At 37.2% G+C, this 23626-nt stretch overlaps 1 protein-coding gene across 2 annotated transcripts in view; it reads left to right on the top strand.

The window, feature by feature from the left end:
* RBM27 (RNA binding motif protein 27) overlaps nt 1–23626 on the top strand; it is a 46496-nt gene that overhangs the window by 7994 nt on the left and 14876 nt on the right. Inside the window, exons 4-15 of one of the 2 annotated variants that reach the window (XM_044454308.1) lie at nt 3168–3308; nt 3897–3988; nt 4228–4439; nt 5117–5377; nt 6492–6722; nt 11097–11231; nt 13486–13635; nt 14553–14700; nt 17734–17884; nt 21036–21302; nt 21442–21582; nt 22357–22479. In XM_044454308.1, the coding sequence (XP_044310243.1) occupies nt 3168–3308; nt 3897–3988; nt 4228–4439; nt 5117–5377; nt 6492–6722; nt 11097–11231; nt 13486–13635; nt 14553–14700; nt 17734–17884; nt 21036–21302; nt 21442–21582; nt 22357–22479 (2052 nt within the window). The remainder of the gene's footprint in view (nt 1–3167; nt 3309–3896; nt 3989–4227; nt 4440–5116; nt 5378–6491; nt 6723–11096; nt 11232–13485; nt 13636–14552; nt 14701–17733; nt 17885–21035; nt 21303–21441; nt 21583–22356; nt 22480–23626) is intronic. The other variant, XM_044454309.1, reaches the window with a different exon arrangement.

The raw sequence follows: 23626 nt of genomic DNA, 5'->3' as shown, positions 1-23626 counted from the left end.
CTGGAAAGGCAATGTGGCTGTTGAGGAGGCCTTTCTGGGTGAGGGGTACTAATGGGCAGCTGTCGCATCTCACCTGGTCAAAATCTGAAATTATTTTAAAGTATATAAGATAAATAGCATATGAGAAGAGACAGTCCTTCAGAAGCCATGGCCCTAGTCTGAAGGGACTTTGAGCCTAGCACTATGAATTGGGCCTGGAAGCAGACTAGAAACCAGTAATGATGACAGTGTAATGAGTTTGTATGGGTCAGTTTCAGTTAAGCAGTATCACAGCCATACTCTGGACTGGATTTTCTGGACCATTTTCAAAAATAACCCCTCATATAACACATTGCAATAATCCAAACAGGTCACCAGAACATGGGCACATGATTCCCTTTCTATCCCTTTCTAAGTAGAGTTGTTCTGGGAGTATCACAGCATAGGATTGTAAAAAGTACAGTAGCTACTTATATCCCTAATGACAAGGATTAATGAGTACTCCCAGACTATGAACCTGATCTAGATAGAGTGAACCTACTCCAGAACAGGAAAAAGCCCACTTAACATTTGATCCTGAAGCTAGTTACCTGCCCTTTTACAATATTTTGCTTTTGCAGGAAGTTTGAATACATAGCTGTTTCACAAGGATCCACATTAGCAGAGGGCAGCACATGGGCCATATGAGGTCCCTCCAGTCTTTTTGGCAGCATCCACCACTCAGTGTGTTTCTGAAATGTAGTGGCAAAAACCCTGTGAACTCTTTTAAAATAAGGCATTTGTTCCCCATGCATCTTGTTTTAAAGTGAGGTTGCTGTTTGCCACTACCACTTTTCTTTCAGATTTCAGCAGCTCATGTAGTACATAGATATGTGGCCTCCGTACCCCCAGAAAGTGGCCTTTCCTGGATTATACCTTAAGGCAGCCTTCCCCAACCTTGTACCTTCCAGACACATTTGGACCTCAACACTCAGAATTCCCAGCCAGTGGCCTTGTTGGATGGTAATTCTGGGAGTTGCAGCCCAAATGCCTCTGAAGGCCACTAGGTTGAGGAACACTGCTTTAAGGTATACACTCATTTTGTTATCTATCTTCTACAAGTTTGACTTCCAGCACTGATATCAATCTGGAGCTAAAATTGTGACCTTGTTCTGTTAATTTCATCTAGAGTTTGGTTATGAAAAGGTTACATTATAATCAGAAACTGAAAAAATGTACCACCTAAGTATAAGTATTTTATGAAACTTATAGAACCATATCTGCTTTCATGATGGTTCTTTCATTGCTTGCCATGTTATGCTGAATCAGTGAAAGAAATACTTATTGTGCTGAAGATAAAGCAGAAACCTACAAGTTGACCGGCATGTGTCAAATTTAGTGAGACATTTATTCTAGAGGATGTTCAGTCCCACAAGCAGAAGTGCTGAATTTCTTTCAGCTTGAAGGCCAAATTTTATTTTGAAGACACCCTGAAGGGATACATTCCAGTGGTGAGCCAGGCAGAAACTAAAAATGGTGGATCTAAAAAGTCCAAAATACAGCATATTTTATCTTAACACTCTTACTTCCAGGAGCTAAAGAAGACTTTCAGCTGTAGAATTGGGAAAATGCACAAAAGCCTCCCCTCCCTGCAAAAAAAAAAACCCCAGCAATTGATGGTTTCAGGAAAAAGTCAAGTCTTTTGGAGACTGTAGGGACAGACTTTGTCTCTAGACCTGTGATTCTGCATTGCCCATGTAGAGACTTACTCACTGTGCCTGTTTTCTTATTCTAATTTAATATCTTGAGTATCAGGCCAGAGTCTACTGTTCTAAAATTATGTAGTGCATGGTTGCTGTTTTGTTAAGGAGTCATGTGTAGAGGTGAAAATAAATTAGTGTTCTTTAACATGTTTTTAGCTCAGTCAGCCTGGCCTGATTTAAGTGGTAAACATATTACAGTAAAGCACATTGCTATACTTAGATAAGGTCAGATGAGAGATGATATCCTTGCACTACACGGTCCTGCCGCACCCACTCTCGTGTGCATTTGTCATGAATTAGAAGTAATTTTTATGCCTACTTCCAAATTCTCTTCTTTACTATCATATACTTATAATCAGATAATTAATTGTGGAATATTTCAAGGATGTTTAAATCAGAATTGTGGTCTCTTTATAGACCGATTGGTGACTTTTACACTCTTGCTTTCCTTCTTCCACAGAAATGTCAGGGAAATTTGAATTGTATTATGTAAAGAAAGTTAATGGCTTTGTGATATAGAAACTAGTTTACTGCATGTTTTGTGAAGACCTGTTCTCAGTGATTGTTCAGAAACTGCAGCTCTTTCTTTTTTGAGAGCAAATAATGCACACAGATACCTTTTTAACAGAAATGTTCGTACTAGAAGTTGGAGCACTGTGTCTGATGTCTTTTGCTTGGCTATGTACGGTTTCCAGATTAGAATTCATCATTAATTTTAAATCAGTTAACCTTGATTTGCAATATGAAATAGATCCCTATAAGAGGTCCAGCAGTGTTGGAACAAAAGAAGCATAGGACTCATGCAGCTGTAACAGTCCTGTATCTTTAATAAAGGGGTAGGCAACCTTTTTGGGCAAACAACTCCTTTGGATCAGCCATTTTCAGCACCAACAGAAATCTGTTTCTGAAGGCAAACTCTTACCCCACCCCACCCCACCCCACCCCACCTGTTACTTCCTGCCCCATTTCCATCACTGCCCATAAATTCATTCGCTTCCTCTTATCCCAGTTCCCCACTGATAAACATGTACTTTCTCGCACACACTTTCTATTATTATTCACACACCTCTCATACACATGCAGCTGCTTCTCATGCACCCCAATTCCATCCATTCACCCAGCACACTTTTTCAAGATCTCTCCAACCCTCCCCAAGCTCTTCTCACTCTCTCTCTTATGAATACATTGAGACACCCTCCGTTCAGATCTGCTAGCACACAACCACCTCTCCAACTTGCTTTCAGCTTGCTTCCCCAGCTCCCGCTGGCTTCCTGTTACTCCCTTTCACCACTGACTACCCTGTTCCCCTGAAAGCTAGCTTACTACTGCTCTTCCTTGCCCCCCCCCCCCCGGTTCTTTTTAGCCCCTCAACTTACCAGACAGAAGTGATAGGAATCCATTTTCCTTCCCCCCCTTCTTTTTCTTGATGGTTGGACGCGCTTGCAGAGGAAAGGATCACCCTGCAGCCACCCTCCATCTTCATTTCCTATATGTGGGAGCGCATGTGTGGCCCAGAGGCATTTGTGGGGAATGAAGATGACAATGACTGGAGGCCCTCACTTTGCTTTGAAGCAATCCCAGATGCTGGTAAGAATTTTTTTGAATTAAAAAAAGTGGGAAGTGTAGAACACATTGGTGGGTGCCAAGAAAAGTGCCCGGGTTGCCTACCCCTGCTTTAATGTACCAAATATGCCCCACCATGGGTTTGTAGAGGCACACAGATACAATCTAAAATGATACTCAGGTCAATACAGTAGATCTGTGTTCGCCGGAACAGAGCAATTTCTTAATTGTAGAATGTAGCTTTTAAATGTGAGCATGAAAAGCTAAAGGGTAAGAAAGATGCAAGATCCTCTTGCTGCATTTCTCTTGGTAGTCTCTAGAATTGAAGCAGTATCCCATCATAAATTAAACAAATGCTTCAACAAAGCATAAGTGCCCCATGTTTGTTTACCTTTTTGTTGGCTTTCATATGCCTTACAGGTAACAGTTTGCCAATTATACATAAGAATAAAATCAACATTTGGTAGCAGTTTTTCACAGGCTAGTTTAAATGTCTGCTGTAGTAATTTTCTCAAACTTTCCTCTCTTCTTGCTTGACTTAGCTTTTAGTTTCTTTTGTATATCTGTTTTCTTGCGAGTGGTATGATGTAATGATTTGCCATCTGTCTTTAGACATTTCAGGAAACTTTTGAGGAAGAGCGAGAGGGCAAAAAGAAAAAATATACTAGCCCACTGAAGACGCGTTCAGATTCTAATGAACAAAGGTTAGTATTCTTCAATAATTAAATACATGTATTCCCCCTGCCCTAGGTCTTTCTCTACTTCCTATATTGTCCTCATTTATAGTAAATAGTAATTATATTTGCTGTATAAAAATATGGCTTGGTGTTTCACACGAGTTGCCTACTGTCAAAGCCTGCTGGTTATGTTTAAATGATACAAGCATTTAATGATTTTTATTATTGAAGTCCTCATGTATATGTGGTCTGTATTTTTTACATAGAACTAGAGAAAGAAAAAGAGATGATGGCAAATGGAGAGACTATGATAGATACTATGACCGGAACGATGTGTACAGAGACAAATATGACTGGCGAAGGGGAAGAAGTAAAAGTCGTAGTAAAAGCAGAGGGCTAAGCCGGAGTCGTAGCCGCAGCAGAGGTAGAAGCAAAGACCAAGATGCAAACAAAGATAGGGATGCAAATAGAAATGTTGGTAAGTTGCCAAATATTATAGCCAAATAATGGTTTTTTCCTAGTTTGTGAAAGCAGATGATAAAACATGCTCATTATGAGCATTTTTGCATAGATTTCTGACAAATGTAGCAAACCAGTGAAAATGGCTTAGAAAAGTAGTGATTGCTGGCTGTATTAAAGCAGTCTAAGAGTCTTGTTTTGTAGAGTATTCTGATCAAGGGAATTATTTTAATTTGTTCTCGAGTGTATTCCGATAGATCATTTCCTTCTGTTGGTACTGAGAATACTGTTGATAGAGTCATCTTTAAGCTGCTGTGTTTCTTTCAGAAGGAAGGACATGCTGGATGCAATTTATTTTCTTTTTAAAGAATCTTATCAACATTAAATAAGAGAGATGCCTTTTTAGGGGAAAAATGGTAATTGAATAACTTGAAAAAGGATAGCTTTTCTTATTAATTAGCTAGCATGAGCACTGCAAGAGCAATATTCATATTCTGTAAGAAGAATGAGCCTGCATATACTGTCTGGATATTGCCTCAAAGTTAACAAGGTAGTGCTTAGACTTCTCTAACAGAGCAAACATAAATTTCTGTTAGTGCTAAATGTTCTATATGTTGTCAAAGAATCTCAAATTGCTGAGGGAAAGCATAGAAACTTACCTTATTTATTTGGATTTGTGTTTTTTTTTTCAAATAGAGCACAGAGAGCGAGCCAAATTCAAGTGTGAAAGGAGTGACATGGAGAGCTCATATAATCCAGTGTCTTTGTCTTCCGTTAATTCTACTGAGCAGTATTCCTCTGGAGCACAGTGTATTCCCAGTGCTGTTACTGTGATTGCACCTGCTCACCATCCTGAAAACACAACAGAAAGCTGGTCAAATTACTACAGTAATCATTCTGTTCCTAATTCATTTGTCAGGAGTGCCCCACCAAAACAACGTTGTCGAGATTATGATGGTAAGTCTTGCCTCTGCTTGCTCTGCTTAGGTGTTTTTTCTTTCCTAATTGCTTATTACAATTACTTTTGTATCGCTAGATACAAATTATTAATGAACTTTCATCATATAGATCATACATAGATTTCACTGGTCCTTGTTTTACTTAGTTTTGTATGTGGGTTGCTGAACATGTGGGTCTTAATTTAAATTTTTCATCCAACCATATGATGACTGAAAGTTTGGGGAGTTTTTGAGCAAGATGCCTTCAGCGGGCCTGGATATTCATCAGTCCTACTTGCTGCCTTCCTCAGTGTTCATACTAATCAGTCACTCAAAGGAAGAGTACAAGGCAAATGAAGGATGCTTTTCCATTTCAGTTTTCTTGTCATAGTTGAGGAGGGCAAGTGAAAGAAAGCAACAGTTAAAGAGGGAGACCACCAGGGCTAGGAAGCTCTGTAGTTAAACAGTAGTCCCTTCTAGGCATATAGGACTTGGCAGGTGCCAATGATGCCAACATTTAAATGTCAGTCTTGCTTGGTGGACTGAATCATATATGTTCATAAGTTGTACACACAAATGTAACAAATATTTGACTGGTGTTTATATCAAACATAATTGTGTCTAAGGTAATTTTGGGGGAGGGCAAAGGTTAAAATACACAACAATCTTATGCATTGTTGTTGGACAGACAGGATTCTTTCAATCTTTTCCTTCTCATAAGTCTCCTTACTTTTTTATAGCAGTTATGCATTTGTAAAGAAAATATTTTTGAAAAGGCATTCTGTTCAGCCCAAGCTAACATAATGCCAATATCTGTTCCAGTCTAAAATAGTATGGAAAATATCCGAACAGTGTGGTGCTGTTGCACATTGCAGTACCAGTTGCACAAGATTGGATGTGTGTAGGAGTTAGTAGCAGTCTGCAAGGAAAACATGTGTGTCAGTGTTGATTTTTATGCTCTATTCTATAATTAATTTGGTACATATATTTTTTGCCTGCCCCCAAAACTTCTTTTTAATCTGTTGAAGACACTCAACCCAAAAAGTGTGCACACTGTTTACCATTATTACAGATGACATATTGATGTGATTTTCCTTGCTTTTGTTTAGTTTGCTCTTTTGTTTTTCTTCCAGAACGAGGGTTTTGTGTACTTGGTGACCTCTGTCAGTTTGATCATGGAAATGACCCACTAGTTGTTGATGAAGTATCTTTGCCAAGTATGATTCCTTTTCCTCCACCACCTCCAGGACTTCCTCCTCCTGGAATGCTAATGCCCCCTACACGAGGCCCAGCTCACAACATGAGAATGCCAGGCCCTCAAGTACATCCTCGACCACCACCACCTGTTAGAATTCCTATACCAAGTAAGATTTCTGTATAAATAGCACTAAAGTACTCTGGTTGCCTGAATATATAACCATAGTAACCAAAACAAGACACACTGAAGGAGTTCTGGAGTTTTTTCCCCTATATTGTAATATTAGAAGAAGCCAGAAAAATGATTGCTATTGCATATAATTGTCCAAGATTGCTACCTAAACATCTATTACTATTACAGCAGTGAAGCTTTCTGTGAACAAGTATTCAGGCTGTATAGTTGACATATGAGGAAACAACTTTGAGCTTGTTGCTTTTTTTGTGTTACTCAAAATGAATATGATTTGGATTTGAGAAAATCTTTCCAAGGCTGTCAAACTGGGTGTTGAGCATACATTTTTAAACAAATCCTTTTTAGTAATAAATGTGAATCCCCCCCAAGTAGTATTAGTTTAGGTTTGGGTGGAGTTTCTGAATGACTGAAAGTTTTTTCAAGTAGTGGAAGGGGCAAAAAAAAGGCCGACAAGAAATAGATAGTTATATTGTAGACTAGAGCAAAAGGGAAGGCTAGAGACTATGGCTAAACGAAAAATGTAAAATAGGAACCTGAAGTAGGATGACCATTCCATCTAAGTTTACAGCATTGTAATTTCACGTCTTTGAGAAAGATGTCCAGTTGGACAAACATTAGGCAAAAATGAGGATTGTACAATAGGTCACAGTTGGTGGAGGGTGAAGATACTCTAGCTGTGCTTCAATGGTAATTCTCATACCTTTCATGGATACTTAGTTGTCAAGGTAGGTATGGTTGTTTTGTGCATATTCAGTATACTGTCAGAGCGTTCTCTGTTACTATTTTGTTGCACAGTGACTCTTGGAGCTTGTTTTTGATTGCCCTACCTGATAGTCATCCTTGGGATTTTAGTCTAATATCTTCCTCTTTTTACTCTACAAAACGTTTTACTTTATAAAAAAAATGTAGAGGGAATTGTCTACATTAAAATAACTAGTGGAAAAGTAGACACCTGCCTTTATACTTTCTAGAGGGCAGTCCATGCTTTCAGCTTATTCCCTCCCTCTGGTCAGCAAGTAGGGCCAGTAGCATTGATTCTCTCCAGGTAGATGAACTGCCCTGCCTCCCAGACTTTCCCTGCCTGGTGTAGTTGGGTTTCAGTTATGTTCTTAGGAGCTCCCCACTCTTTTTTATTTTTTCTTTCTTGTGGGAACATTTTATTACATTAAGTAGTTGAGTGAAACTGAATTTAGCTCTTAATACTGTTTTGAGGGGTGGAGACAAAGTGCAAGATCAGCTTGATGGATAGCTAGATAAGCAAAATGCCATATTTGGAAGTAGATATACAGGGTTATAAATAAAGGGACTCATTGTAGCAAATAAATAATGAAAAACTTAAGAACTGAAATTCCATTTCCAACAATGACAAGCCAGATGCTTCTAGAAAACATACAAATAGAATGGAGACAGCAGTGTTGCCTATTGTTCCCTCCTGCTGCAACTGGTATTTAGAGGCATGATGATACATGAAGGTTTCATTTAGCTATCATGTAAAACTGGGTGAAAGAAGAATTCAGCTGTACTTTGAAGCAGACTAGCTTTGATTCTCTTCCTCTTCTTGGTCTGGAAATGAATGAGTTGAGGAGTTCATGTGCACTCTCACTGAGGTTGTGACCACTGGATATTTATTTGATAAACATGAATTCTCTGTGGACAAAAGTGTTGTGAGAGCTATTAAAAGCAAAAGAAAGGTGGCTGTGAGACTGTGCTAAAAAGATAGAACAGAGCTTCCCACTAAAGTGCTTTGGATCATTTCACACAGTAGAAAGCAGAAATAGATAATCATATGAAAAGTACAATGCAGTTGAAGGAGGAATAAGAGGGACACATGATTAATTCAAACCTTTTCCTTAAATATGAAAAAATCAGCCTGCTGAGATCCTTTTTAAATATCTTCACTCCTTTTGCTACATATTTATCTGCTTATTATTAAGCTGTATTAAATAGCAAGTAAATATATTCTAAATGGACAGGAGGGAAAACTAGCAAAAGAATTATGAGATTTTTGGACTTGGCATACTTCTACAATTAAAAGGGTAAATTTTTAAAAATCCTGGCATTGATTCACTTTGCATGATTGAGAAATTTTAAAAAAAGGATGGCTTCCTTTTCCTGCCTTACATGTGCTGTTCATATACTATCTCATTTCCATAATCGCCTAGCACAAGCTGTCATATAATCCAACCAGGCAAATCCTAGCTTGTTCTAGGATTCTGTGGTTGTTAGGAAGGCACCCTGGGGCAGATAATTATGGAAGTGAAGCACCATGCAGTTACCATATGAGCAGTGGAGAAAGAAGCCTCTATGACCAACCACTGACTGTTCCTCTTTTAGATCATTGGAAAAAGTGATACTATTTTTTTAAAAGTTTATGCAAAAATCAATTTCGATGGGATGTTAATATAGCAGAATATTAAGTAAAAGCAAAACTCTTACCAGTTTATTTTGTAAGTAAAAATGCAACCCTGCAAATTCATAACATCCTTCATTGAAACAGTACAACTAGAAGCCGCTGAAGTAATAGACAAAGCATATTAACTCACCATGGGGGTTTGCTGAGAAACATGGAGTGCAAACTAACATAAGTAGTAGACACCAAAGAATACTATTTCCAAGTTGGTTCCAGGTACAGTATTGGACTTAAAGCCATGCTGGTAAATGTTTCTCCAACCAAATAGGAAGTTTGACTGTCTTGCTTTAATTAGCATTGCTGGCATACCTTCAAGTATTCTTATCAAATGTGAATTTTCAGAAGTATATTTGAAGAAAATAAAAGAATTCTCTGAATTGTACCAGAGATTTAATCTGTTCCTTTCTGTGCTTGATATAATTCATACTCAAATTGTATAAATTTTCTTTGGACCATAAGTTGAAAGTAGGGCGAGGGGCAACATTATCCCCTGTTTGCTCATATTCTCATACTCTGTGGCTGGATTTGTACATAAACCTAATTTGTGGTATGAGCTGTTAAATTATGGATTAACCACAGAAGCTTTCCCACTCTAAACATGGCATGATAACCAAGCTTCACCACACTAAACATGGTATGATAGCCAGAAAACAAGCCAGAAAAAAAACCTATGATTTGGTTGGAGATTGTGAATTCTGGGTTGTTTACACCATGAGTGGTGGCTACATATAAATGAGGAACCATGGGTTATTCATTGGTTTCATCAGATTGCAGAGGTGACAAAAGTGGTTGAAACAAACCCTGGATGATAACAATTATTTGGGTATGAAATCTTAAGGCTGAATACTGAAGAAAATTATACTAGCGTGAGAGGGGATTGCTTTCCCGGAATTCACCTTAACTCTAATTAGTGCTATCCTGTCATTCTGGCTTTGTTAAAAGTAATATTTTGGGGAGGGGGATCCTTTATACAAACATTGATAATTGCAGGTTCAGATCTTAGTTACTGTGGCCATTTGTAAGCTGCCGTGCTGTGGTGAGTGTTGAACTAAGAGACCCAGCTATAAATCCCTGTTCCTTTATGAAACTCAGTTATTAGCCCAAGGTCACCACTATTTCACAGTCTAATCTTCCTCACAGAGCTGCTCTGAGGATAAAATGAGAGCAAGGGACGGATGAATCATGTACATTGCCTTAAGGTCCATGGAGTAAAGATAAAGATGCATTTTTGGTTTTTAATTTTTATGTACGTCAGCCAGAGAGTTGTACTTGCAAATAAAACATAAAATGTTGCAAGTAATATTATTCATGCAGCATGACACTTTACAAAGTTCAAGAGAACAGATTCTGGCCACAAGGGACTAACAAATTATTCTACACCAGAGGTAGGGGAGGGAAATAGAGGCAAGGGTACACAGAAGAAGGGTATGCATTTATTTGATCCATATCTTACACTCATTTACAAATGAATCTTCGGGTTGTGCCAAAGATTTCCCAGAAATGTGGGTTGGAAGAAGGATTAGAATGGGGAGGTGGCAGATGTTTTTGAAAGCAGTTCAGCTGTAAGGAGAAGCAGCAGAGACAGAGGAAGACGTTAGAGTAGAAGACCTTAGGGCAGCTGAAGCTGGCAAAGTTGAATTCATGAATATAGGGATAGAGGTGGAAACAAGGTCATGGGAGGCTTTGAGGATAAGAATGTGAAACTTATGATGTATGTAGATATTTAAAGAGTGTATTACATGGTGCGAGCAGCAAGAGATGTGAATTAATTTGATATCAGAGTAATTAATAGAGGTAAGGAAGCCAAGTTGAAACAGGACTTTGACTAGAATAAAATATTCCACATGAAGGTACTGAGAGGAAGGGTGATCCTTCTGGGTGTTGTAAAGAGAGAAGTGACCTGACTAGACTTCTTAAAATCTTTATGTTTCATTTTAGGGCCTCCTTTATCCCAGTCAAGTTTAATCAACAGCCGTGATCAGCCAGGAACAACTCCAGTGCCCAGCCTTGCACCAGTGGGAGCAAGACTACCTCCTCCACTACCCCAAAACCTTCTATATTCAGTATCAGAACGTAAGCAAATACAGTTTTACAAAGTTGTTCACGTGGCAGACATGAAATAGCGGGGTGTGATGTCTTTTGTTAAAGTTACTTCACACATGACATTGTTGTTACCGTATGTTTCAAGTGTACCTGTCTTTCATTAAATATGTACTACAGCAACTGGTGTAACTTGGTGTCCTACAGCAGCAGGGAGTTGGCCCCAATGGCCTTCATGGCCCCTTCCAACTCTACAATTCTATGAATTCATGAAAGGATTCCTGAAACATTTTCAGACCCCTATTAGGACCTATATTTGTCATGTGAGACATAGGTGGAAGGTGTGACGTGGATTATGTGTAATAAATGTATTGCTTATATAAAATGATAGAATGTTCACAGTGTCTAAAATAAGGTTAGTTTGAACCAAATAAGGTTAGCTTGAAACAGACAATGGAAAAATTACTTAGTTTTAGTGCCCAGAATTATGCTAGTAAGTTAACAGGTGTGAATAAAGATTAACCACTACTAAACCACTACTAAAGTTGTGAATCGTGGATTTAAATCAAATTATGTACTTGAATATAAGACCACTGAAGTAGACATCGTATATATCACAGATATTACAAGATACAGTACTCATATATTAAATTTTTCTAGAGCACAGCAGAAGTATCAGGTGCCAAAGAAATTCATGTTTCGGTATTCAGAATAAATTATGCAAAGTTGTATCATGTCCTCATTCTTCATAGACATATAGAAATAATTAAGCACCAATCATATTTTGCCTTCTAGCATCATATTACCCATGTCTGATTGTGTATTTAAATAGGAAATGAGAATCAGGAGGTTGGGTTTAGCAGCTGAAGATTTTTTGGACTAATATGTGGTGTTAGAAAAGTGGAAAGAGTGGAGGAATGGTGCATAACAATTGGAGTCTTCCCTCCAATCCTAAGCTTCACTTTCAGGCATGCAGCTCCAGCAATTGGGTGACATATATTTTAAAATTCTTTTAAAAATGCCCCATGGCATCCATGTTTCACTGAATTTCTCAAAAACTGAAAGAATTTTAGTTGATATGTGTCCTAACTTCCTGTTATTTAAAAAACAAACTTTTGAAGAATCTTGACTTACCAGGATAAAGTAGTGCATTCAGTCAGTAATTCAGCTCCAGCCAGTAGGAACAGCTAACTATGGATTCTCCATCTCTGGTTCAATTATCATATCCAAACAAGGAATTCTGGCTTGTCCTTCCCTGTACAATTCAGTTTTAAATCATTGTTTACTGTTGGCCTGTGACACAGGCTTCTTTTAGAAAACAGAAACCAGAATCATTGTTCAGACATCACAGTGGACAAGCAACAAACAGAGGGTCTATGGGTTTGTTTAGCCACTTCTGCTTGCAAGAAGAGCCAAGAGTTCAATCTTAGCATAACATCCAAACTGGTCTAAATCAGATCATGAATGCTGACTGTTAGGTACTTTATCTGAAGTAAATGTATATCAATCTAAATTGCCTACATTTGAATGAAGACCCTAGTCCAACATAACTGGATTTTTGAAAAAATCGCTGACATTTTCTTCCTCAGTTCTTAAAAAAATGATATCCTCATATTTTCTATGAATAATGTCAGGTAGATTCCCTTATAGCCTACTCTTTTTCCAGATGATGGCTTTCTTTAGAAGTAATTTGTTTGAACCTCGATTCTGGATGTTCTGCACTGGAGTACACAACATTTGGGGGCTATGTGCCCAAAGATCTTTACTGCAAATGAGTGCCTTAATTCCACCACCATTGCCAGATCTCCACCACAAGTGTTCTGTCCCCCAGCCCTGCAATCGTTATACAAATTGCCCTTTTCCATGCGATTGCTAGTATTGGCAAGAGAAAAGAAATCTGTCAGGATCACTGGTGGATGTGTGTTCTATATGAAGCATATGATGATACAGAAAATGTCAAAATAGGAAATAAAAATTGATCAAAATAATACAGTTTACAATTTAGTATATCTTGCCAGTCTTTGAGCTTTTAAATTGATTGCTGAAATAGGTTTTGGTTGGTGCTATTTATTTCTTTTATAATACAAGTTCAACTGATTTGTTTTGATGTTGTAATTATAATTTGCTGTTTTCTTACATTTTAGTGTTAGCCAGCTTGAGCACTTTATATAAAGGAAAGTTGGTATATAAATTAGTAGTCTTGATTTAAATACATAGTGTTTACTTAAACAACATTGTATTATTATCAAAATCTAAATCTATTCTGTATTTTTCTGTTTTCACTTAGATACGTATGAACCAGATGGTTATAATCCAGAAGCTCCTAGTATTACCAGTACAGGCAGATCTCAGTATCGCCAGTTCTTTTCAAGGACACCAATGCAACGGCCAAATCTTATTGGCCTAACTTCTGGTGATATGGATACAAACCCAAGAGGTGAAGAATTGTTTCCCCAAGTCCAAATTTTGAGGGGTTTAGTTATTTGCACTGTAAGGTAACACTAAGGCTTTGGCATTCTTGGACTGTGTGCAGTGCTTCCCCTTCTCCAGTTTTAATTTGAAGAGTGTTTATCATGATATAATATTTCCAGCCTCTAAAACTAATGAGTTGGATTTAGACTTCCTCTTCTACAAGCAGAAGGGACCAGGGCCAAACAAACATTTTGCTACCTGAGGCAAACATCCAGATGACACCCACGCCCATTCCATGCACAAAAGCAAAACAGACTTGCTGAACCTTCAAGCATGCACCATGGCACATTTTGAGTTAATTAACCTACAATTTTTCACCAGTATGTGCGAGTGCTGTGTATATGTAAAATGAGTTTTAGAAGCCCTGCATCTCTAGCAATGATCTAGATTTATGGACAATTGTATTAAGGTCCAATAAAATCAATGCTTTGTTGTTTTGAACCAATCTCAGTTAGGCTTTATGTGAATGCCCCTACTGAAGTTGAAGATACAATATTTTTGTAGTTCCTATCATTCTAAATGTTGGCTACAGTATTTACCTACCTTCCAATACTTGAGTCCTCTTTGAGGGTTATAGAAACTGTGAAGGCTGATGACCAAACAGCTGGATCAAGAAAATGTCAATATAACTGTGTACTTGGCTATAACTGGTTGGGTTCCAATGAGTATGTGGCCCCTATTTGCAGGGAGTTGCAATTACCTCTGTGCTGGGAATGTGTGAGGAGTCTATTGGATTCCTCAGGCTAGGCTTTCCAGACTCCAGTCCTGTTTGGAGCAGCCCAGAATCTGAGTTCCTGGCAAGCATACCCAGCACTCACCATTTTATAAAAATGATAAAGTTCTAGTCCATTGCAAGTATACAAACCTTTGCTTTCTTTCTAGCTGCTAATATTATAATTCAGACTGAGCCTCCAGTAGGCATTGCAAGTAACAGCAGTAATGTATCCAGAGTGGTGCTTGAGCCAGACAACAGGAAGAGACTTTCAAACACTGTAGAAGGGCCATCTCCAAAGAAACCCTGGATTACAAAGTAAGAGTTTTACATGTTAATAAACATTGGCAACTAAAATCAGTTCTCCTCAGCTTGGAAATAATTTTTACTTTCACTTTCTTCATGAGAAATATTCAATAATTCTTATTGTGTTTTTATAATGTTAAAGTACTTGGAATTTGACACTTTGTGCTTGAATGTTTTCTCTTCCGCTATCCATTTTCAGTTGCAAGTGCTTTGTCTTTCTTTCATGATATGGTGAATTTGGCTGATTTTCATTCTGTCATTGAGGGCCAGAGCAAGTTATTGTATACCCTTGTCTCACTTTGTTCCAAGCTACTCTTGTGAGATAGATTGGACCATGCACCATTTAGTCTTAATATTTACAGTATAACCATCATGTCTGTGCAGTAAGCACTACTACTGTTCCTGCATCTTCATGTAATTCAAAACCTTACTTTGCAGCTTAAATAAATTTGATCTTTGTCACAAGACATGGGGACTTTTAACAATGCCGTGAAGTCCTAAAAGATGGTTCAAAATTACCCAATGAATCTGCCTGGTCAAGGATTATAGCTTATATATTTACATCCAGATTTAGCACTCTGTAGAAATAAATTCACTTCATATTGTTTGCAATGGCTGGAACATAATGCAGATTCTGGTTGGCATATTATTCAGCCAATGGCTTTGAAAAGTAGGAAGAACTAGCCCTTCTGTAGCCTTTTCCTCACCTTTCAATTCTTGGGCAGAATCATAAACTGAGTTGAAAAGGCAGGTTGTGTTGAACATTATTAAGAAAATGATTATACAAAACTTCAATGCTATTATACATACCAATATTGTCAAATAAATTTGTAATACATTTAAGTATAAGATGTGCATGTTTGTGTAAAAAGAAACTAAAATGGTCATAGGATAGAGCATTTACCCTTATGGAAAGAAAAGTTAAAAACTTGGAACTTCTTAGAAGATAATGAAAAGTTGACATAGTAACTTATATAAAATAATTAGTAAACTATACCTTGCTTTTCTTTATAAAATAAACTTGAGGTGGCTTGTGTAAAAGCAATTCATCATAAAGATAAAGCAACAAAACTTTGACCCATATAAAAAAAATTGGTCAATTATTTTTTTTAAAATAGCTTTCTTAAAGAAAGAAGCCAAAAGAACTGAGAAAAATTAGTTTTGCAACCTAGGTGCCTCAGTAGAGAAAACTGTGTTTACTAATTACTTCAAAATTATTAATGCTGTAGGAAGAGTGAGAAACTAGAGTAATTAGCCATGGTGGGTTGCCAGATCATTTGAGCCCAGTCTGCTTCTAGCAGATTAGCTTGCTTTTTGTGTGTTGTTGTTGTTTGTTTGTTTGTTTTAACCAAAAAACCAGCCTGATATCCCTGGGGATGGACTACTGAGCTTCTCAGCAAGAACAGCAAAATCCCTTAATGATCTCACTTATCAGTAACAGAGAGCCAGTGACAGCCCCTCCACAAGTGCCCAAGAAGCACTGTGGAGCTACCATGACTGGCTTGATTCTTTCCCTCTCCCCGAAAAAATTGCTCAAATGTTGTCTTTTAAAAAAAGCAATCTTTTGTAGCTGCACTAGTGTGTTTTTATGGTTTTCCAATATATGGTCTGGTTTGGTCAATGCCTTTGTCAATTTCAGCTGCCAAATGGGAATAGATTGATGAGGCAACTCCATGTAGACAAACCTAAGATCATATGATAACTGTTACTTCCTAGCTGTCAACTGGAAAGCACCAAAAGTGGGGCAGCACAGCAGTTAGTGCACCTAAAGGGGATGAGCTTAAGATGTCTCCTTTAGCAATACAATCTTGATGTCTTGTGTTGAGCTGACACTTCTCATTGCCCTCCACCTTTTTAACACATCTCTAAGTTGCCATCTAGTACAGAGAGGACAATCTTATGGCTCTTTTTCACAGCTATGGCTTCCTAACAGCTCTCAAAAAGCCTCAAAAGGGTCTATAAAAAAAGTAAATATATATGCAAGTTTCCTTCCTTTTACTTACCAGTCATGAAATTGCATGTGTTTCTCCTCCAGTCTTGAAATCTGTGTGTATTTCTGAACAAACATTAAAAAGCAATTGAACACTTTTATTAAGAAAAATAGAGATGGTAAAATAGTACAGATCAAATGGGGCTCCTCATTTACTGTAACCTTTTCACTCAGCTGCCTATTTTGACAACTGTTAAGAAACCTAAGTAACAGCTCTGAAAGGAGCTACAAAAAGGTGCTTTTAAGAGCTTTCCTTTTTGGACTAGCTGTAACTTCTAGGAAGACTTGAAAAAGTAGAGGGCACTGAGAACTGTCAGTTGAACAATTAAAATTGAGATTATTGCATTACTAAGGATAAGATCTTAAAACTACTCTATTCTGGTGCAGCTACTCTGCTGCTTTTCCCCTTGCCAGTGGTCTCCAGTTGACAGCTTAACAGCTGTCAAGTGTTGGTAATTTAGCCTCAATAAAATCCTGTCTCATCCATCTGCATTTGACAGCTGACACTAAAAAGCAAATTGAAAAGCTGTGACCCTTGGGAAACTGCAAAAGACCAACAATAGAAAGGACTTTCCCTCACATTTCTTGGGCAAAAAGAAAATCTGATCCTCCTGATTGTGCAAAAGAAAAAGTTCACAACTGAAGCAGGTATGGAGGAAAAAGACAGCTTGTGCCCTAAGGGATACCACTTGGAGAACTGAAGGGAGGAACAACTCATGGTGAGCCTGTTCATCTGTCATGCTCACTGTGGATTGTTTCACGAACAGTCCACACATGGTTTTGTCCATAGGGTGAGTTGTTGTTTCATACAGATTCACCCTATCTCATTTTGTAATTCCAGCTATTTAAAGAAATCTAGTGTTAAGAAAACTGTAATCTGAATAAGGTGAGTTTATATAAAACAAGTATCTGTGCTCATTAGCCCTGATAGGTAGGAAGGAAATTGCTTGATGGTGTCAACAGAGAATGGGAGATGGGTACTGCCCTTCTGCTTTTGTATTTAACATTCTTCTTTTTAAAATCAAAAAGATCCAAGCATTACCATTTTTTTTCAGACAAGCTAATAACCAGAATAAGCCAGGATTCTTGAAGAAAAACCAGTATACAAATACCAAGTTGGAAGTTCGTAAAATACCACCAGAACTAAACAATATTACTCAACTTAATGAACATTTCAGCAAATTTGGAACAATTGTCAACATTCAGGTAATGTAGTTATGCTGCCTGGTTGCTCCAAGGGACCAGACTAGAAGCAATGGATGAAAATTGCAGGGAGCAGATTTTGTTTCTCCTAAACGTTAGGAGAGACGCCCGAACAGTACACATGATTTGATAGTGGAACTGATCTTTTCTCACTGGGGAATACTTAAAGCATTTGGAATAGCTACTTCAAAGATGCTGTGTTTGATCCTACACTGAGTAGGGAATTAACTGAATCAACTCCAGAATCCTTTCCAACTCTACAATTCTTTAATGTTAAATACACTTTATCAGTTTACTTTTTTTTGATCCCAAGGTACTTGTTAAAATCTAGCTTTAGATTTATGTTTAAAGAAACACTCTGTCCGAAACTCACATGGAGTAGATTGATCCTATAGCAGTTCTATTACATCAAGAAGTTAGCTCATTGCTATAGTGGTTAAATATGTATTTTGTTGTGGTTGCTCATTCGTAAGTTCATAACTCTTTAACAGTATGCCTTAGGGAAAATGATGAATGCCAAATGCTATATGTAGATAGCATCAATTAAGTATTCTGCTTAGAATTCCTGGTAATTCCAAGGGCTATGATTTAAAAATGTTGCATGACTTAAACAATTGAACATCATGCTGAAGAAAAGTTGACAGTTTTCTTCAAAAAAATCACCAAACCTATGAATATTGGCCCTCCCTTCCCTCCATCAGCCTTTTCTACTTTGACTTTTTATTATTATTGTGTTTGGGTTGATATAAACTAAACTCTGAATAAAATGTTTTTTTAAAAAAATCTGATTTGAACTTTTGCAGCCCTTTATTCCTTTGAACCTACCTGATGGATTCCTTTGTCCACATGTGACTGTTCCTACACTTAATTAAATAATTAATTACACTGACATCTCAGTGAAATTTTAGGTTTCTCCATCTGAGATGTTCTGGGTAGTAACCAGAGGATGGGTCTTCTCAGTGGTGCTACTCTTAAAACACCACTGATAAAACATTTTATCTCCCCAAATGTTTCAGTATATTTATCTGCTTTATGAAATTTGTATGCTGATTGCCTTAATTTTTGATCCTACTCCTTTTAAGCTGTAATGTGCTGTTTTAGAAAGCATTTTTCATTGTGTTTTTAATTTTATATTGTAAGCTACTCTTTATATCTCCACCCTGATCAGTAAAACCTTCCTTTTATTTGCTATAATGTTAATTTCAATTTTCAGTGTTTGTTTTATTTTTATTCCCATTTCTCTACTGTCAAAACTAAGATGCAGCATTAACTGTTATTAACACCGCATTTGCATTTGTTCCACAGTCTAGTCAAAGCTTTTATACTTTTTAAAATTTCATAAATATATTTAAACTTCACACACCCTTTCAGACATTATCTGTTATCAATCTGCAGCAAATCTCTAAAGTATTAACTGAAATAAAATTAAATATGAGACTGTTGGAATAGTTTATAGTTTTAATAAATAAATGGATTGACCCCAGTTTAACATTATTTTAATTAGTGTCACATTTTGAAAGCATAGTCTGACACAAATTATTGAATACATTGTACCCCACAATTTTTGCTTAGATTCCATATTTGTTTTTCTTTGGAGCTTTTGAAGAGCAAACATAAGAGAACAAAACAGAAATTAAAAATGCTTAAATGTAAAATGGGAGGCCCTGCTCCAAGAACCCTCCCTGAAGGGAGGTTAAAAGGGCATCTACTCTGTGTAGGGCCTTCTCTGCAGAGATGCCCAAATTATAGAATGTGCTCCCCAGAGAAGTTTGCCTGGCACCAAGCTTATGCTCTTTTCAGCACCTGGTCAAAACCTTTTTATTTAACCGTTATTTAAAAAATTAATATTTTAGTGCAACAGTCATGTTTTATTGGCTATATGTTATTTATTGTTAAGACTGTTTTAATGTATTTGATTTTACTGATTGTGAGCCATCCCGAGATGCCATGCATAAGGGACGGCATATAAAAGTTTTAAATACATTTTATTTATTTATTTTATTTAATACTAGGTTCCTATTAACATGAAAGAAGGGTTCCAATATAACCTAATCGCTGAAGTAAGCTTTTAGGGGGGGAAATTACAAATGTAAAATCAGTGTTGTGTGTTCGCTGTGTAAATGTGTGTAATACTAGCAAGCTACCAATATCTAGTAGGCTTCTGCTGCCTCAGTTTTCAGAGGTGACATGCCTGTGTACACCAGTTGGTGAGGAGCTTGTACCCATCCTGCTTTAAGGATCCTGTTGGCAGCTGTTTTGCCACCTGTGAATGGAGTGCTAGACCAGATGGACCATTGGTCTGATCTACCATCACTTTCCTATGTTCTTATATTCTTAATTCCTCTTGTAAAATAAACCAATGTGAAGAATTGATTCCCTACACTTACATTTGTTTCTGGAGTTCAGTAGACCACTGCAGTGCTTTGTAGGGGTTTTGTACACAACAGGAAATTAAAAAAAAAAAAACAAGGAAAACTACTCTAGGACTCCTAAAGTGATAGCCACAAAATATGGAATTTATGAGGCAGGCAAATGGTGTTATTTTTGCCTTTTTAAAAGTTAGTTTGAAAAAAATAGTCCCCAGTTAACATTGCGTAGCTTCACTTTCCCATTCATTTCATTAGGGGTAAAAAGGAGTCCTTTTAAATGTAATTTAAAATGAAAATGAAACAAACAGAACAACTGAACCCATAATTGTTGTGGCACACATGGAGTATGAAGTCATTCAAATTTTGCTTAAAAATATTTTACAAATATTTCAGGAACTGCTGGCGTCCTGAGCTTGGAAGGTATAACTGTACAATATTCAAACTGGTTTTCACCTACTGCATCTGAACTAAACAGTAAAGGTTTAGGTTGGCTAAAGCTAGTTTTAGATAGACTTGATGTATAGAAAATGCCTTATTTTCCCCATAGTTTTTATTTCTTGAAATAATACATTCTGATTGGAGAGTGCTTCTGAGATTTCTCAAACTCTGGAACAGTTTTGCTTGGCATCTTTTTAGAAAAAGGTTTCAAAAATACATTAGATTTGGAATTCCCTATTGAACACTTGGAGTTGAAACTTAAAGGCAGCTTTATGATTTGTGCTTTATTTTTCTACATAGCACTGTTGGGGAGTACTGACTTATTATTCTAAATATCTGTTCCTTAGGTTGCCTTCAAGAACGATCCTGAAGCAGCTCTGATTCAGTACTTAACAAATGATGAAGCCAGAAAAGCGATTTCTAGCACAGAAGCAGTGTTGAACAATCGATTTATACGAGTGCTGTGGCACCGAGAAAACAGCGAGCAGCAGCCCTTACAGCCATCCCAGCAACAACAGCAGCAGACACCAGCTCCTCTTCATCATCAGCTTCACCTGCAGCAGCAATTACTGACACAGACTCCACCTGTAACGGCACACAGCAATATGCCAAAGGTGTAGTACCTTTGTATAGGCCTGAATGCTTTTCTTTTTTCAATGCTTTTTCAAAAACATTTTGTGTCTGTGGTGCTTCCAAATAGAAAATATTTTAAAATGCATTGTCATGTTTTCTGTTCAATACGAATCCTTGCAGGTCACTAAACCATTGACATCAGGTTCCTATGTCCTTAACAAGTCCTTAGTTAAACATCGTCTTGGAGCAACAGGTGGAAATCAACCAGAGTCTCAACATTCATTGCCCAGCCAGTCCACTGCTTCTACAGAGGATGCTCAGGTAGGCAAATATGAGTGTGTAATAATGTCTGTTAGGTATTCTTTAGTAATCTTTACTAGCCATTTTCTATATGGTTAGTGTGTTTTTTTCTAGTTCTATCTTGAATTTCTAGGAGATCTTGAAAATGGAGATACATCTATAAATTTTTGTCTTTGCCAAGTGTTATCAGTTTATTATTCCAGTATTTAAGAAGCCTTTAAATACCAGTCAACTGTCTGTAGTTGATGTATTTCAAACCAATAACACACTATTGCACAATAGCGCACAAAACTGTTTTAGCTATGTTCAATATTTTATTTTGTAGAAACAATCTTTAGCACAGAAAACATCTTGGGATCCACTTCTCACTTTTATTATAAATATATAAGCTTTCTAAGCATGATCAAAATGCAGTATGTAGCATATTAAAATATCACTGTCACTCCTTCTTGACTGCATCTGCAAACTAGAGCAGCTAGCAAAACCAACCAGAAAATTTCTGTCTGTAGTTTGTTGGTTTATTACTCTGGTTTTCCTTGGGAGAAATAATCTGAAGGTCTACAGTTTATCAGCTTCCACATAGAGGAGGAGACAAGTGCAAAGAATGGGGTATTATGCTGCTCAAGCTCAATAATCCAAGGTACCAGCAGAACCCTGGTTTATCATGACATCTGATCCAGCAACAGTTTGGTTTCAGCTTTAAAAGGATGATTTCTCACCAGTATAAGTAGGTCGCTTATACAAAGCTTCATGGCACAACCAGTGTTTAATAATAAATGTTATTGCTACTTTCAGATATTTCCCACTTCTACTAGCCATACAAAGATGGTTTATAGTTCTTCCAGTTTAAAGTCTTCCATAAAACCTAGTGCAGCAAATAAATCTCATGATGTCCAAGAAGTTCTTAAAAAGAAACATGTAAGTGTATATATATTATTGCCTTGGATTTGATAGCTGTGGGCTATTTTAAAGTGGAACATAATTTGTGGCAAGTTTCCCCATTAGTTCTGGACAGTATATACCATTTATTAAAACTGTGACTGGATTTTTGTTTGCATGGCCATCAAAAAACATCCAGCAGGTGGAGAACTGTTCTTTTAATGGTTAATATGAGTAGTATTTCTTTCATATATTGGTCTAATGTTGGGAGGATTCGGGCCAAAGAATGATGAGTCTTATAAATGCATTTTAATCTCAACATGTTGGAGGATAAAGCAAGCAGTAAGCTTTGGGTTGAGTGGGCACTCTTTAAAAAATCCTGTAAATTTTGTAACTATTTCTTTATAACTATTTGATGTCTGTAAAGGGATTTCTGCATGCCTAGCAAGGATCTTTTGTTTCCACTTCCCAAATTTCACATTATAAAACTGGGCTTCAATCTTTCACAAGTCTACAAAGCATCATGTTATTCAGCAGAGATGGTCTGCTACTGAGTTCAAAAAAGAGGTGATAAAACATTGTTAGGCATGTTGAATTGGCTGTAATAGAGTCTTGATTATGACTAGACATATTATAGACATTTGACAACAAATAGAACAGGAGAGGAGCAGCCTTCTGGATGGCATAACTCAAATCTCATACCAGTCACAGAAATTGCATCAGTAGTGGAAAATAGTTGTGCTTTCCAGCCCACTATGATGCTACAATTGGTGGTTTCAAGTTTATGATACCACATTAAATGTTTTAAATACAGTAAAACCTTGGTTTGTGAGCATAATTCGTTCTGGAAACATGCTTGTAATCCAAAGCACTTGTATATCAAAGCGAATTTCCCCATTAGAAATAATGAAAATTCAGATTATTCATTCCACAACGCAAAAATGTTCATATAAAATGATTACGATACTGTAATATAATACAAAATAATAAAATACAAAATATAAAGAAAAATAAAATTAACCTGTACTTATCTTTGAAAACCTTCAAGGCTGGTGTGAGGGAGACGAGGGAGGAGGGTTATTGTGTAGGACGACTTTCACTATTACTAATGGAATCACTGCTATCTATTGGCTCAATGGAATCTTTTTCTTTTCATACAACTTTATCAAGGAACCTGTCCAATGGC

The sequence above is a fragment of the Varanus komodoensis genome, unplaced genomic scaffold (assembly GCF_004798865.1).
Source record: "Varanus komodoensis strain SLA01 unplaced genomic scaffold, ASM479886v1 scaffold7_3, whole genome shotgun sequence".
NCBI lineage: Eukaryota > Metazoa > Chordata > Lepidosauria > Squamata > Varanidae > Varanus > Varanus komodoensis.
Note: the sequence above shows the minus strand (reverse complement) of the source record. Positions and strands in the feature narration are given on the sequence as shown.